The sequence below is a fragment of the Melanotaenia boesemani genome, chromosome 5, assembly GCF_017639745.1.
Source record: "Melanotaenia boesemani isolate fMelBoe1 chromosome 5, fMelBoe1.pri, whole genome shotgun sequence".
NCBI classification, from domain to species: domain Eukaryota; kingdom Metazoa; phylum Chordata; class Actinopteri; order Atheriniformes; family Melanotaeniidae; genus Melanotaenia; species Melanotaenia boesemani.
The window spans coordinates 29,523,025-29,539,540 of record NC_055686.1 but is presented as its reverse complement, the minus strand read 5'-3'; the positions used below and the strand labels follow the sequence as shown (position 1 = coordinate 29,539,540).

The 16,516-nt window shown below is 42.5% G+C and overlaps 1 protein-coding gene across 1 annotated transcript in view; it reads right to left on the bottom strand.

Annotated features, from left to right (window-relative positions):
- Positions 1-2,408: 2,408 nt before the first annotated feature.
- The window catches only part of slc1a1 (solute carrier family 1 member 1), a 29,690-nt gene continuing 15,582 nt past the window's right edge, over positions 2,409-16,516 (bottom strand). Inside the window, exons 9-12 of the mRNA XM_041986381.1 lie at positions 13,922-14,044; positions 13,613-13,807; positions 12,739-12,873; positions 2,409-3,523 (exon numbers count right to left, since the gene is read on the bottom strand). Coding sequence (XP_041842315.1) covers positions 3,283-3,523; positions 12,739-12,873; positions 13,613-13,807; positions 13,922-14,044 — 694 coding nt within the window. The 3' untranslated portion in view covers positions 2,409-3,282. The remainder of the gene's footprint in view (positions 3,524-12,738; positions 12,874-13,612; positions 13,808-13,921; positions 14,045-16,516) is intronic.

Here is a 16,516-nt window from a genome sequence, read left to right as displayed (position 1 = left end):
GTAATGGAAACTTGGTGTCTTACCTTTCCGAATTTAGAAAATGGTTGTTTGCTCCCGTGAGGACCAGGATGCTATAAATTTTCTGGAAACGAAAACACAGCAACTGGAAGTTGAAGGAGTCCATTGCTATGCAATCCCCCTCCTGGGGAAAGAGCGCCCAAGCTCAACACATTCAGTCATGGCTCATCTGAGGGCCACAAAGAAGCGACTCAAGAGGGACCCAGTGAAAGCGACAATCTACTCAGCTGAAACCAACAAACTCAAAGTGGGCGATGTCAGCAAGCTTCAACCGAAAGAGGTGGAGCAGTCTGCAGAAGCATGGTATCTTCCCCATCATCTTGTGTGCCACAACAACAAACTACACCTGGTCTTCAGTTGTTCATTTATGCACCAAAATGTCTTCCTACATTGGGGTCCATCGCTGGTAGGTGTTCTCATCCAGTTATGGCAGCACCAGATTGCAGTGAGCGGGGACATTCATACAGTGTTTAATCAAATCTGCCTGATGCCTGAAGACAGACCACTTCCTCACTTTATCTAAAGGGACATGGGCTGCAAAGACCCACCAGATGTGTATGAATGGCAGTCGGTACCATTCGTCACAACCAGCAGTCCATGCTGTGCTATCTTCGCTCTGCAGCAACATGCTCATAACCACCAAGGCAGCCATCCTAAAGTACTACAGTCAGTACAGCAGAGCTTCTACGTCCAAAACTGCTTCGAAAGTTTTCCCCCCATATATACAGCCAAGCAAAGGGTCGACCAGCTGTGTACCCTACTAGCAGAAGGAGGATTCAAACTTGCTGGCAGTGGGCCAGTAATCAATCAACGGTGGTGGCACATCTTCCCACCGAAGCCAGATCTTTAGCTCCAGTGCAGTGGCTGAGCTATACAGACCAACTTAAACCCACCTCAGGCCTGAGATTGAACTGGTAGCACCCTTGGCTATCGATATCAGATCATCAAGCACTTTACGCTGACAAGAAGGACAGCCTATCAAGTGTTAGCTAGTCACTATGACCCTCTAGGGTTCATGGTGCCATTCACAACTCATACCAAAGTGTTAATCCAGCAGCTTTGGTCCAAACAAAGGAGCTGGGATGATCCTGACCTGGCTCCTGCCTTTGAGAAGCCTGGGAAACCTGGGAATGCAAGCTGGAACATGTTAACAGTGTGTCCATCCACCGCTGTTGTTCGCCACGTCCTGCCTAAGAGCAGTAGCTGTGGGAATCAGTGATAATTACCTAATTTCTCAAGCTCAGAATGTATCTTGCAACAGAACAAACTTTTCTGCAGGAAAGGCATGGAGGGCACCTAGTTTAACTCTGTGAGTTCAGATTCATGAAGAAAAAAAGATAATGAACCCATTCTGCAAAGCTGGTCTTTTATTATACCTCCTATTTATTTATTTTTTTAAACCCTCAGAGACCCTCTAGTTTGGCTTGGATTTTAGGGGACTGATTTAACCGGGAATCTAACAGCCGAGCGACCCATTGCAGGCCGCCGTCTCCACTCAGGAGACCCATTTTACCGGGAATCTAACCGCCAAGTGGCAGGTTGGTTCCGTGAACCAAAACTGTGGCAGCCAGCTGCAGCATCATCGGTCTGGTCCTGTGGCTTTGTGACGTAAATCAAAGCCACTTCTTTCTGCTCCACCTTCTCTGTCTCTGGATCTCCGTCCCCTCTTTAGTGGGCAGCATTAAGCTGTTTATTAGAATAACAGAACTCCACATTTCTGAGGGTCAGGCTTCCTGTTAAATCCTTCACTTGCGTCCTCAGCAGACGTCTCCGTCCCTGTCCTCTCTGTCTCCATCCTTTCCATCCCTGTCCTCTCCGTCTCCATCCTCTCCATCCCTGTCCTCTTTGTCTCCATCCTCTCCATCCCTGTCCTCTTTGTCTCCATCCTCCATCCCTGTCCTCTCCGTCTCCATCCTCTCTGTTTCCATCCTCCATTCCTGACCTCTCTGTCTCCATCCTCCCCATCCCTGTCCTCTCTGTCTTCATCCTCGCCGTCCCTGTCCTCTCCGTCTCCCGATCTGGCTCCCAGGACTTTAAATAGTAAACACAAGCCTAAAAAATCAGGACAGCTCCAGACCCACTAAAATAGTCCCAACATGCCACCAGGCTAATGTATGTGTCCATGTTTTACGTTGCAGACAACCAGAAGTGTGACGTTCATGTATGTAGATGCTGGGTAGTAAAATGAAGCTAACACATCGTCCATAAGCTGTAATTCTATCACTTTTTCCAGTTAATGAAGACACCCTGCCTCCATAGACATGTCTGGGCTGATACAGGCCTAACAAAATGAACAAAAGGCTGTGGTTGGAGGTTATAGATTTATTGGGATTCAGTGAGTGAAAATGTCTCAGCAATGTTTTACGTTAACCTTCTGTTAACATCAAATCACTGTGATGCATTTACTTTAACCTTTCCAAGGTGTTCTAGCTTACTAATTCATACAGATGAAAGTCAGCAGAAATTAGTCATATCTGAGCATCCAAACTCATGAAAACACGTGTGTCTTATTGGGTCAAAGCCCTTGGAAAAACATAGATGACATAAATGACTCAAGCTTGTTTGAATTTGTACATTTTTGATTATATAATAAGATATAAGATTCCCCCACATCCCATAAACACACTTTATATCCTCTCATAGTTTGAAATACATCAATAAATGCCGGCGAATTGGCTCCATAAAACAGAAAAAGACATCTTGTTTCACAGTGTTCTTCAGCCTTCGTCTCTCAGGACTCCCCGCGGTAAAAACCAGCCACTAGCATCTCTAACACGTCGCTTCATGCAGCTCAGTGAAAAACTCGTTTGGCACAATTTAAACACACATGTAGATATACGGTGATATTAAAGTACAAGCAGTGCATTATGGGACGTAGATATTCAACAACAGCCACCCAGCAGTGTTACTGTCTAATCAAGAAGCAAATTTGGACTTTTATTAGTTTTTACTGATATTTTGTCTTTTTATTTGCACAATCCGGACCCACACACACTAAAAAGAATATCCACATGTGCACACATTCATTCAAACTAACACTGTTCACATGAGAAAAGGTCTTTTCTTAATCTTGGCACAGTTTGAGTGTCGTAAGGAAGCACTTGAATCTAGTGTTTGTTAGAAAGGTGATGATGATGATGTCTAAGCTGGATAAAGACTGCTATTGCTGATGTCTGAGCTTGGATGGGCTGGTTGGATAGTTTCCCTCCATCCTCCCGGTGCTGATGCATGATGGCAGCTTTTGCTCCTCTGAGCCGGTCCGGACTAGAACTGAGAGGTTTCTGTGAAGGAGATGGCATCTGTCTTGTCGACGGTGAAGCCTCCATTAACATAGGACTTCTTCTCGCATTCCTCGTCGTCCAAAGTTGCTTCCAGAGCGAAAGGGTTGGCGACGTCCACGTCTGATATAAGATCCATCCTCTCGAGTTCCCTATTGGAGAGTTTCTGAACGATGCCGGCTCCGTAAGCGTCGCCCAGAACGTTGATCACCGTACGGAAGCGGTCCCTGAAACAGAGCGGTTACAGTTAATCAGCTTTAAGGTTATTAGGAAAGCTTGGACAGGCAGTGCTGCACGATGCCGATGTGTGCACGTGCATCAGCAATGAGCCTAATTCTAATACAAACAACATCAGTTGCAAACTGGAATACTGAAAACTGGAATAAACTTTATTTCATCTGGGAGAAGTCACATGACCCGGAAGTGATCACATCATCATGAGAAAATCATCCAGAATGAAATGTTTCCAGACTTTGTTTCACATGTGGTTTCAGAAAATAAAAGATGATTTCATGCGTCAGAGAAGGTTTATGTTCCGACCCGTATCTCTAGATACCAAGAATGTTCGTATGAACGCAGTTATTATAAACTGGACTAATGTGGATTTATTTTAATTTTGTTGTGATAAAAAATAAACTGGCTTGAATTGATTATGACTGGAAAGTCCCCTGAGATGATTCTGCTGTGGATACAAATAAAGCTGAATTGAATTAAAGTTGAACTGATAGCTTATAGTTGGTCAACAATTTCCTTCATCTTCAAAAGCTCATTGCTCATTAAAATTAGTTAAACTGTTTACTATAACTACTATTTCTGACCCTAACCCTTTAATGTGCTCTATTTCATACGTAAAGTTTCTGAGACCTATTGGATCACTTTATGGTAAAAACTTGTTGTATAAACGTAATAAATGGTACATATATCCAAATTGTTGCTGTTGATTTTTTCCTTTTCTTTTTAAATTTTATCAAAGGACCAAATAAAAACTTAAAAAAAAGAATATAAATTTCCGCCCAGTATTTCTTGGGTGGGGCGTTCAGGGGTTCCCTGATGGGTGAACACCGAGCCTAACCAGACAAACTTGCATTCATTTACAGCCTTTCTTTTTATCACACTCGTACTTTTAGTGATTGTAGTGACTTCCACAGTCACTATTGAGGCAAAAGGATGGGTTCTGTCTATTTGTTTGACGCGCCGTCCATGTCCGAAATAAAAACGCTCTTCCTCCTGATGCGTTCCTTTATTGAGAATCTTTCTTTATTTGCAGGATGCAGCAATCCACTTGTTTGACTTAACATGTGATCTTTTATAGACTTTACATATACATTGGTCTATCCAGCTCAGCGTGTTAGCGTACAAGTTTTTCCAAATAAGTTTCAGCGGTCAACAAAAATTACGGCTACCCAGCCCTCCTCTCTCTGGCAAAACCACCTGTGACTGACTGACAACTCCATCTTAACCGTTCCTCCCATCACCTACCGCATCCACGTGACCCCATGCTGCGAATCACCATGACAACCAATGTAAACAAATCATCCCCCAGTGCTCATTACTTCAAACATATTTTATGGCTCCTACACACCAGCCCCTTATTATTGAGATATCTCATAATAATTACCTATATTAAACCAAGTTGGAGACATAAAATACATGCAAAAGACAAAGGTGTTCAACAAACCATCATGCAATAGCTCACAATAACCCCGGTAATATTCTAATTAACCTTAGAATCCATCTTCAAATCAAAGAAAAATAAAAGGAGAGAAAAGAAAACTTGTAAAAAGTCCAAAAATCTGCCAACAAAATCTGAACATTTCAAGTCCAAAAGTCTAACTGTGATCAGCCTCCTGCAGCAGACACAGTTTCGTGATAGGCCGATCCACGCAGCTAGTCCGAGTCTTGATACGGACTTGACGAACAAATCCTCTTCGATCCGAAAAAGTCTCCATCACTCGTCCCATTGGCCAAGAGTTTCTAGGTGCAGAACTGTCCATGATGAGAACAAGGTCTCCCACACTGAGGTTCCTCTTCACTCTAGTCCATCGCTGACGCTCCTGCTGTTGCAGTAAGTATTCCTTCACCCATCTTTTCCAAAATAAGTCAGACATATATTGGACTTGTTTCCATCTTCTACGTGTGTACACATCTGTAGGTTGGAATACTCCTGGTGGAAATGATGGTGAAGTCTTTAACAGAAGAAGGTGATTTGGAGTCAAAGCTTCCAGGTCGTTCGGATCCAAGGAGGCTTTAGTGATTGGACGGCTGTTAATGATGGCTTCAACCTCACAAAGTACTGTATGAAGGCCTTCTTCATCCAGGTTTTGTACCTTCATAATAGAATTGAGTACTTTGCGCACTGACCTTATCAGTCGCTCCCAAGTTCCTCCATGATGTGAGCCTGCAGGTGGATTAAAAGTCCATTTAACTCCTTTCTGCAGAAGAACATCATTAACTTTCACCTGATTCCACTGTTCAATAGCAGTTCTCAGCTCACGCTCTGCGCCCACAAAGTTGGTTCCATTGTCAGAGCGTAGCTCACGAATCTGTCCTCTTCTTGCAATGAAGCGTCGGAGTGCATTAATGAAGGAATCGGTATCCAGCGAAGGAGCGACCTCAATGTGAATGGCTCTGATGGCGAGGCAGGTAAAAATAACACCGTACCTCTTCACGAGGCTCCTCCTACTTTTCACTTGAAAAGGTCCAAAGTAGTCAACCCCCGCCCGAGTAAATGGAGGCTCGTCTGGTACAATTCTATCATTGGGCAAGTCTGCCATCTGTTGGTTCACTGGCAGAGCACTTAGACGTCGACATACAACACATTTGGACAGCACCTTCCTTATAGCTGTACTGACCCCAACCATCCAGTACCTTTCCCTCAGCTTAGACAGCATGTGGTTACGACCAGCATGTCCCACCTCTTGATGTACATGTCTAAGCAAAAGTTCTGAGATATGTTGGTCCTTTGCCAGTATTATAGGATGTTTGGTCTCAACAGGCATTGATGATCTACTGAGCCTTCCACCAACTCTCAGGATTCCATCTTGCAACTGTGGGCAGAGCTTACGAAGATGACTGGATTTCATAATGAGCTGTCTTTTCTCCAGGCTGGCTAGTTCCTCAGGAAATCTCTTTCTTTGACAGAACTTGATGATGGCAACCTCAGCCCTGTCCAGTTCTTCCACTGAAATACTCCTAAACACAGCAGTCCTCTTGATGTTGCTTAGCTCTTCTTCCACAAAAGATTTTGGTTGTTCTTTGCTGACCTCAGACTGTGATACGGTCAGTTGTAATTGTCTCCTCCTTCTTATACTGGACAGGAGCAGATCCTTGATCCTTAAAAGCCATGCAACCGATTTCTTAAGGCGTGTCCAGGAGGAAAAGTATTCAATCAGGCAAGTCAAAGGATCTTCTCTGACCGACACAGCAGCCACTGCTGCAACTGTTTTTACCTCAGGGTCATCAGGTGAAAGTTGACTGATATCATCTGGGTCAGCAGGCCACTCACTCACGGACTGTAGAAGATACTGAGGCCCTGACAGCCACATAGCATCCTTCAAAAAGGTGTCCACTTTCACCCCTCTTGAGGCTATATCCGCTGGATTTCTAGCAGTGTCCACATATTTCCATTGTGCCGAAGATGAAACCTTTAGAATCTGCGAGACACGGTTTGCCACGAAGACCTTAAACCGTGAAGTCTCATTCCTGATGTATTTGAGTACAGAAACACTGTCTGTCCAAAACACAGATTTCAGAAGTTCCATTTGCAGCTCCTTCCTGCAGAGCAGATCAACTCGGCTGGCCATGGTTGCAGCAATGAGTTCCATTCTGGGGATGGTTACAGATTTGAGAGGAGCAACACGTGCCTTTCCCATTATAAATGCACAGTATAGCTTTGAGCAGGTGTTTTCAGACAGCAAATAGGTCACTGTTCCATACCCATCTTCACTGGCATCACAGAAATGATGCAACTGGGCCCTCGTGACTTCTCCAAATCCTGCAGGTTTCAGGCATCTACTGACTTCCAGCCTGTCCAGCATATGAAGCTGCTGCAGCCATTTTTGCCATCTTTTGGAGAAGGGCTCTGGTACAATGTCATCCCATCCAAGTTCACTCCTGCATAAGTCTCTTAGGATTTTCTTGGCAGTTAAAACAACAGGGCTCAGCATTCCTAGGGGATCATAGATGGAACTGACTATTGAGAGAATTCCCCTTCTGGTGAGTGGTCTGTCTTTGAGTGCCATCTTGAACTTGAAAGAATCTGATTTTATGCTCCACTCCACACCCAGTACTCTCTCTATGACTGGTGACTCCAGCTCCATATTCAACCCCTCCATGCCTTTTGCTCTGCAACTGTCCGGGATGACTTTCAGCACGCCAGGCCTGTTGCTCATCCACTTTGTTAAAGTGAATCCTCCTTTAGAGCACAGAGAGACCAGTTCCTGATACAGTGAAATGGCTTCATCCTCAGTAGCTACTGACACAAGACAATCATCTACATAAAAACAGTGCAATAATTTGTTCACAGTTTCCTCATTGTAGAGATGTCCAAAGTCCTCTGCACACTTTCTGAGGGAGAAGTTGGCACAACTAGGTGATGATGTTGCCCCAAACAGATGTACTCGCATCCTATATTCAGATGGTGGCTGTTCCATATTACCTTTTGGCCACCAGAGGAACCTCAGCAGGTCTGTGTCATCATGCGGGACCAAAACTTGGTGGAACATGGACTCAATATCTCCCATGATTACAACAGGCTCCTTCCTGAATCGTGTGACCACTCCTATTAAAGAACTAGTAAGATCAGGTCCCTGTAGAAGCTGGGCATTCAAAGAGGTACCTTGATAACTAGCTCCACAGTCAAACACAACCCTGAGTTTTCCTTTGGTGGGATGGTAAACACCGTGGTGTGGTATATACCAAACTTTACCATCACTACGATCCAGCTCTTCTTCAGGCACCTTCTCTGCATACCCTTTAGCCAAAAGTTCATTCATGAATATTTTATATTCTGAATAAAATGGTGCATCCCTTTGAAACCTCCTTTTAAGAAGGCTTAAGCGTTGTTGGACAACCTTCTTGTTATTTGGCATGATGACACGGGCATTCCGTAAAGGTAATGCAATCTGGAAATGACCATCCACGTGTTTGGCAGAATTTGTGACCAATTCCAGAAACCTCTGATCCTCTCTTGACATTCCAGGCTGCTCATCAAATTTGTTTTCAGGAAAGTCATTTTTGAACTGTTGCTGCCAAAGTTCTTCCAGGTTTACAACCGAAACTCGGTTGACTGTTGCATGTGGCTGCTCCTCTCTAACGGTCTTTCCACAGTCTCCTGCAAGCGGTCCATTGACTGTCCAGCCCAGCCTTGTCCTAACGGCATATGGTCCACCATCGACACTGCACACCACTTCTAGTGGCTCCAGGGCCTTGGGAATATTAGTTCCTATCAGGAGTTCTATTCCTGCATTGATTTGAGGCAAGTCTATGTGGTTTAGATGTGGCCATTTCCTTATATCCTCTTCTGTTGTAATATTTCCTGTATGTACAGGCATGGACTCCTGTGTGTACACCTTTGGCAGCTCCAGAAATTCATCTCCTTCAAGTGCTGCAACCTCCAGTCCTAGGATTTGATTGCTGCTCACAACCCTTTCTTGTCCCATGGTTCTAAGGAGAATATTTCCTTTCCTTCCGACAAGGTGTAGTTTGTGCATCAGCCCTTCAGTGCAAAAAACTGCTGTGCTTCCCTGGTCCAAGAAAGCATATGTTGTTATAATTTTGCTTCCTTTCTTTGACTTTACTTGGACTGGCACAATAGGCAGTTTACATTCCTGATCTCCAGCCCCTGTAAGACCACTTGACATCAACATGTTGTCCACATGTGGCTGTGTATTCCTAGCAGTTTGTTCCAAGGGTACACATTCTTTGTGGAGGATAGTGGGATGTTTCCGGCCACACTTGGAACAGGAAATCCTTTTGCGACAATCTTTACTGATGTGTCCTATACACAAACAGCCAAAACAGATGCCATTTTCCTTTAAGAAGGTTATCTTCTTCTCGTGTGCCATTTTTCCCAGCTGTGCACATACATCCAGCAGGTGTCCTCCTCCACAACAAATACACATTTTTCTTCCAGGTTGATTGGTTTCGTTGTCCCTTTTCACAGACTGAAGTTTGTTTTCCACAGGTTGCACAGTGGTGGCGAAGCTAGTCCCTTTGGTTCCTGGTCGAATTTGGGATTTAGGTTTGTTCATTCCTTTAGTTTGTGGTGAAGGTGGAGAATCTTGTATATTACCAAATACAGGATCTGTCAGTATTCTTATTTGTTTTTCAATAAATTCAGCAATATCTGTAAATTTGACTCGTCGTTTGTGTCTTTCCTGCAGTTCACACACATGGCTCCTCCATCGGTCTCTGAATTTATATGGAAGTTTTTTAATGATGTTCACCATGTTGGAGGGCATGTCCAAATCATGCAGATACTGCACATCCTCCATAGCATTACAACACCCTCTAAGGAAGAGACTGTAGTTCTGAAGAGCCTTTACATCCTCTGTTTTTATCAGAGGCCATGAGAGGGCTTTGTCCATATAAGCAGCTGCGACCTTCTGTTCATTGCCGTAATGCTCCTTCAACAGCAATTTTGCTTTGAGATAGCCACGATCTGGGTTGATGTGTTGACAGCTTCTCACCAATTCCTTTGCATGGCCTTTAGTATGTTGCTCCAAAAAATATAAACGATCACAGTTATTGGTTGTGTTGCACTCAACTCCATTCTCAAACGCCTTAATAAAAGAGTGATACTGAAGTGCATCTCCATCAAAAATAGGAATTTCTCTCTTTGGGAGGACAGAGAGGCATTGCTGTTGGATCAAGAGAGCTGTTATTTCATTTTGTTTTCGCATTACTCCAACAACATCATTTTGTGGTTCCAGATCCAGCACATCATTTGCATGAGATGTACGCTGAGTATATTGATCGAGTGAGTTTGGAGGAAATGTTGAATATTGTTGGGGGTGATCACTTGGAGAAAGTTTAGTCCTTGCAGCTACATGCTTGCTTTTCTGCTTTGCTCCAAGTTGCATTTCAGCATTAGCTGCGGTATTTTCCTTTACAGAAAGGAGAGGGATAAATTCATTTGCATCAGCGTTTAGTGGCTGTTTAAACTGTTTCTTTTCTAGGTATGAATTCATTCCATCTGAAACTTTTGATGATCCTTTCCTGCTTATTGTGCTTTGAGTTTTGAGAACGTTGAGTGTTGCCATTTTTTCTGCTATTTCAGTGTCCAATTGTAGCCTTTCCTTTCTTTTACGCAGCCGCTCTTCCTCTTCTTCCAGTGCATGTTTTTCATCCAGTAATTTCTGCTTCATTGTTAAAGCTGCCAACTCAGCTTCAGCCATCAAACGCACAGAAGAAGTTGAAGATCTTGATGAAGAGGTGTTATGACTTCCAACATTTGAAACACTGTCACTTGGCTTAATATCGTCCTCCTTTTCCATAACGGTGTTTGATGAGATATTTGTTTTCTTGATTTCATTTCCTTCAATTAAATCCACTTGCTTTGGTGAAACAGCTGGGTTTTGTTCCCTCTCATTTATCCATTTTATTGTGTCCTTTAGAAATGTATTGCTGTATGTCATGATACTTGAAAACCATTCCTTTTGTTTTATGATTTCTTCCTCAGGTATCAGAGGCAGCAGATCATTGTGTAAATGAGAAGCCTTCTCACACAAGGCCTTTAAATCCACTGTGTACTGTTTTATTTCTCCAAGCTTTTCATTTTGTTTCATGAGTTCTTTAATTTTTGGTATCAGTCCTTTTATTTTGTTTACAACACTTTTGCGGTCATTTTGTAATTTTTCAATTTTATTCAGCAAGGCCTTTTCAGTGAGTTTGCTTTCTCTTTTTTCTCCAAAATCCATATCAGAAGTAAAGGCTGCACCACCTGTTTGACTCATGACTCTTTCTTTTTTCTTTATTGATTTATTTTTTATTATTTTCAATTTTTCATTGAATAATTGCATTCACTGTGTGCAACAACAAACAAAATTCCATTCCACAGAGCGGCATCTTAATTGTCCTTTTAAACATCATCCAAGCAGCACTTTAAAGAGAGAAAGTGCAGACGTCAAGGAACGGAGCCAGCACAAAACATCGAGCATAACCAGCATTCGTTCCATTCAATACCTCCCCAGAGGAACTTAAGCGAATATGAGATGTGGCTTGCTTTTCACACACAGACTTCTACAGGTATGGCTTACCTGCGCTCCTTATGACTGTGTCGGGTGTGGCCGCTTTGCGCGCGGTTTCATTCAGATCCACTGCACTTACTTGGCGTCTTCCTGGTTCCTTTGATATGACGCTGCCTGTGATGATTCTCTCGTTGAATGCCGTTTTTTGTTGACTAAAGATGTAGTGACTTCCACAGTCACTATTGAGGCAAAAGGATGGGTTCTGTCTATTTGTTTGACGCGCCGTCCATGTCCGAAATAAAAACGCTCTTCCTCCTGATGCGTTCCTTTATTGAGAATCTTTCTTTATTTGCAGGATGCAGCAATCCACTTGTTTGACTTAACATGTGATCTTTTATAGACTTTACATATACATTGGTCTATCCAGCTCAGCGTGTTAGCGTACAAGTTTTTCCAAATAAGTTTCAGCGGTCAACAAAAATTACGGCTACCCAGCCCTCCTCTCTCTGGCAAAACCACCTGTGACTGACTGACAACTCCATCTTAACCGTTCCTCCCATCACCTACCGCATCCACGTGACCCCATGCTGCGAATCACCATGACAACCAATGTAAACAAATCATCCCCCAGTGCTCATTACTTCAAACATATTTTATGGCTCCTACAGTGATCTTATCATCTTTCCATTTCTTAGTAACAGATAGTCCATAAAGAGTCCAGCATCAGTTACTGTGGTAATCAGCAGGTTCAAACAGAGCTAACGTCGTCACCCTGGAAACTGACTTCCAGCTTGCTAAGCCACTGATCTTGCTGACATTTCTCTGTCCTTGTGATAAATGACACTGAGAGTTTCTGTACGCTGTAATATCTGGGAGTTTCTACACACGCACGTAGAAACCGTCTCCAACCCATTTTTCATTTTATTAAAGCGAATGTGAAAAAGAGTCAGGAAATATTGCATTCTTATTGTTTTTATCATGAATACCTTCAGCGTCGCTCTGGACGTGTTGTCAGCACAGCAAAAACCAACCAGACGAAACTTCTGGGTCACATGAAACTTGTTAACCGTTTATTCTATTTTTTTCTGAGCAAGCAGAAATTAGGAACGGGATAACGGCTTGTTAGCCATTTTTTCTTTAGTTTAGGAAACAAAAAAAGAAAAAAACTGAACCGCAGACCACCTTTCCCAGTTATTCCAGGGGCTTTCTGATATCATGCAGCCCTTCTTTTATAGAAAAACTACACAACTCACAGCAGCCAATCAACGGCGACAATCAGAGTGACATCACTTGCAGGTAATCCGACCGCTGTTAAGACAATCACCATGGTGACAAGCCCCGCGTTGGGGACTCCTGCTGCTCCAATACTGGCGACTGTCGCTGTTATACTAAAACAAAAAAAGTGCAGAATTACACATACTTCTCAGGATAATTAAGAATAATGTTTATATAAAAATAAAGAAGAGTGAATGATCTGTCAGAGAAATGATCAATTAAATTATCCGCATTACATTGGGCCCGAAATTCCACATGTATTTTATTTTCATGTTTTTTCATTTTCAACACAGCCTCTCGCTACAGTCACAACTCTCCAGAAGTTGTGACTGTAGTGAGATAACTGCCCCTCCCACCACAGGGGTCGGGGGCAACGTCAGCTGGGCGGAGTTCGAAGGTGGAGACCTTCGAGGTTAGTCCTCAGTCTCCTTGGTAAGGTCTATTCAGGTGTCCTGGAGAGGAGGGTTCGTCGGATAGTCGAACCTCAGATTGAGGAGAAGTGTGGTTTTTGTCCTGATTGTGGAACAGTAGACCAGCTCTACACCCTCTTCAGAGTCCTGGAGGGGGCATGGAAGTTCACCCGACCAGCCTACATGTGTTTAGTGGACTTGGAGAAGGGGTTGGACCATGTCCCCCAGGGTATCCTGTGGGTGGTGCTCTGGCTGTATGGAGTGCCGGACCCCCTTGTACGAGGTGTCCGGTCCCTGTACGACCAGTGCCAGCGCTTGGTCCATATTACTGGTGTGTCAGACTGAAAAAATGTCTCTTTTCGTCAACAAGAAAGTAGAATTTTCTATTTTTGTGCTCTAGAGATGTGTAAAGGTGTTGTGTTGGTGGGTAACAGTGATGTACCTGATGGTGACAATCCGGCCCACATCCAGATCAAAGTTGTTCAGCTGGGCGATGAAGATTGCTGCCACCGCCTCGTAGAGTGCTGTGCCGTCCATGTTGATGGTGGCACCCACTGGTAGCACAAAACGGGTGATCCTCTTGTCTATTCGATTGTTCTCTTCGGCACATCGGAAGGTGACAGGTAGGGTAGCGGAGCTGAAGAACATCATCACGACCAGACATTAAACTCCACAAAAGTCCTGGACTTCTATGGTCCAACGTACAGTGGCTTTGATTGACAGTGAGAGGGAAAATGGCTTCATTACTGACCTGGAGGACATCATGAGTGCTGTCACCAGCGCCTGGGCCATTCCCAGTGTGAATGTATACGGGTTCTTTCTCACTATGATGAAGAAGATGAGTGGCAGACAGATGGCACCATGGATAGCTAGACTGGAGAAGGAAAAGATTGTTAGACTAAGTGTTGCAAGCCCTTCCAGATCCTAAAATCTGCCTGAAGTCTGTAAAAACATGACTGATAAAGGAAACAGTATCACAGTAGCACTATGGAAAGCTTTATTAGGCATAAAATCATCAGTGGAAATATAAGACCTAACATATGAGACCCTTTAACTCTTTAAAGCAAAGGAGCCACCCTTGGAGTCCTTATTTCTCTCATTTTATTTAATTTTATTCTAGCATTTTCTTTTTTTCTAGCATTGTCGTTATTTAAATTCTTTGATTTTTTTTTTGTTTGTTTTTAATGTAGTTTTTAATGCTTCTTCTGCACCCTGCTGTGAAGATTTTAAAATCTGACGTCTTTATTTAGCCCTTTGACAAAATGTAAAATATAAAACATGCATATTATTTGCATCTGTGTACCATTTATTACCACGCGAGTGTTGTTGTAGTGCAAAAGATATCCACTAGGGGGCAGAAGACAAGTATCAGACTGTCAACCACTGTTTTGCACAAAGCTTTTACCACTAAATGATGAAATAGGTCTCAGAAACTGTATTAAATATGATACACGTGTTATTAACAGGTTAATAAAAGGAGGTTTTAGACACCATCCCATTTAATCCAGTTTAAATAGAGGTCTTTCACTTACTAGTTATTAGTCCAACTTCTCTAAAGATTTTATGTATAAATTCATAGACGGTCCACAGATTTAGAGGTAAAACTAGACAAGGGTGAAAAAGTAGATTTGTTGTCTTGACCAAATAATTTAGGAGTAATGTCAGAAATACCACTTTAAAACCGAGTAGCTGTATTTTATATTTTATTTATATTTTTTATGTTCCAGGAGAAAAATCCAGACAAACGTCGGTAACCTGTTAGATTCCTGCAGTTTGAGTCTTTAAGCATGTCTGACTTATGTTGCATAGAACAGGGATCTCCAGCTCTAGTCCTTGAGGGCCACAGTCCTGCAGGTTTTAGATGTTTCCTGCTCAAACAGGCTAGTAGATTCACCTTCTAGTTTGCTAGCCAGGTATGTTAGCTGAGCTGTACATATTAGCTAGTCCGTGTGCAACAACACCTGACAGTTGATCGTTGTTGTTTAAGGAAATGGGTGTATTAGGAATTGGAGCCACAACATAAAATTCCAAGTAGCACTACGATCCCATTGCACATTATACAGCTGTACAACACTACACAGGAAAACATTAAGACAATACTAAAGGATTAGCATGCTCTAACCTTAGATGGATGGACAGCTTTAACCACATGTACTTGTTGGGTAGTCACATCTTACTGTATTTCAGGCTTATCCCTGGCAATCAAATACATTCAAAACAGTTCAATTGCATGTTAATAATTTCACATTTCAAATTAGTTTGAAGCTAATCTGTGAAAGAAATGACGCCACTAAGTGAAAAAAGGCTTCTGAGTCGTTGCAGACTTGTCAAAGACCATGAGGGGTTATGTCTGCTTTGAACGAAGGAAATAGGTTAAGAAATTTTAAAGTCGATCCAAAGATCGATCACAATCGTCTTGTTTCAGAAACTGTTTAAATGGAAGGTTCAAGTTCTTCTACAGACTACCAACAGCTTGTGGATGAGATTCAGGTCTGGACTGTTGCCAGATCTCCCCAAAATGATCATAGCAGACTCTTATATGACTACTGAACAAGTTTGGTCTCCATGGACTTATTTAATCACTTTAGCCACCCAAGGTTCAGACCTGAATTTGATCTTGAATCTGTGGAGTAAACTAAAGACCATACTGATAGCAGTGAATCTCATGGGGATATGCAAAGCACTTGTTAGCAATGATACTGTTTGCTGTAACTGCTAACTTTGGATGCTACTTTGCTGAGCTTCACAGAGCTGGAAGGTGACCATGTATATGAGGTCTGACCATGAGTTGTATCTGGTCAGGATGAGCTTAGTATTCTGTGAATAGCTATATTCAGCATTTTAACTTTGGTTTAACTTTGGCTTAGAATCTGCTGAGTTATGTTTCTTTAACACTCATTTAGCACTTCTTATTATGTTGAACTGAATATTTATTTTTCCTCTTCAATCACTTTTCAGTGAACATATGAGAAAAAGGGTGGCTGGGAATCAAACCACTGAAGTTGTGACAGTATTTTTCACATGGGAAGCCAACAGGTGATTCACAAGCTGACTCAAGCTTTTAGACTGAGAAACATGGTAAACTGTTACATGAGAAACAAAGAGTAAAAAAATTTAAGTACATAGTCAGATTGTTGTCTGTTTCTATTGTAAATTTATTTCTCTTGCAAAAGCAGCTAAAGTGACAAGACTTGGATCTACAAACAAATTTCTTGTTTCTTGTATTGCATCGTATTGTATCATAGTATTGTATCGCATCTTATCTTATTGCATCATGTCGTGTCGTGTCATGTTATATCGTATCATATCATATTGCATCACTTTGTATTGTATCCAATCATATCAT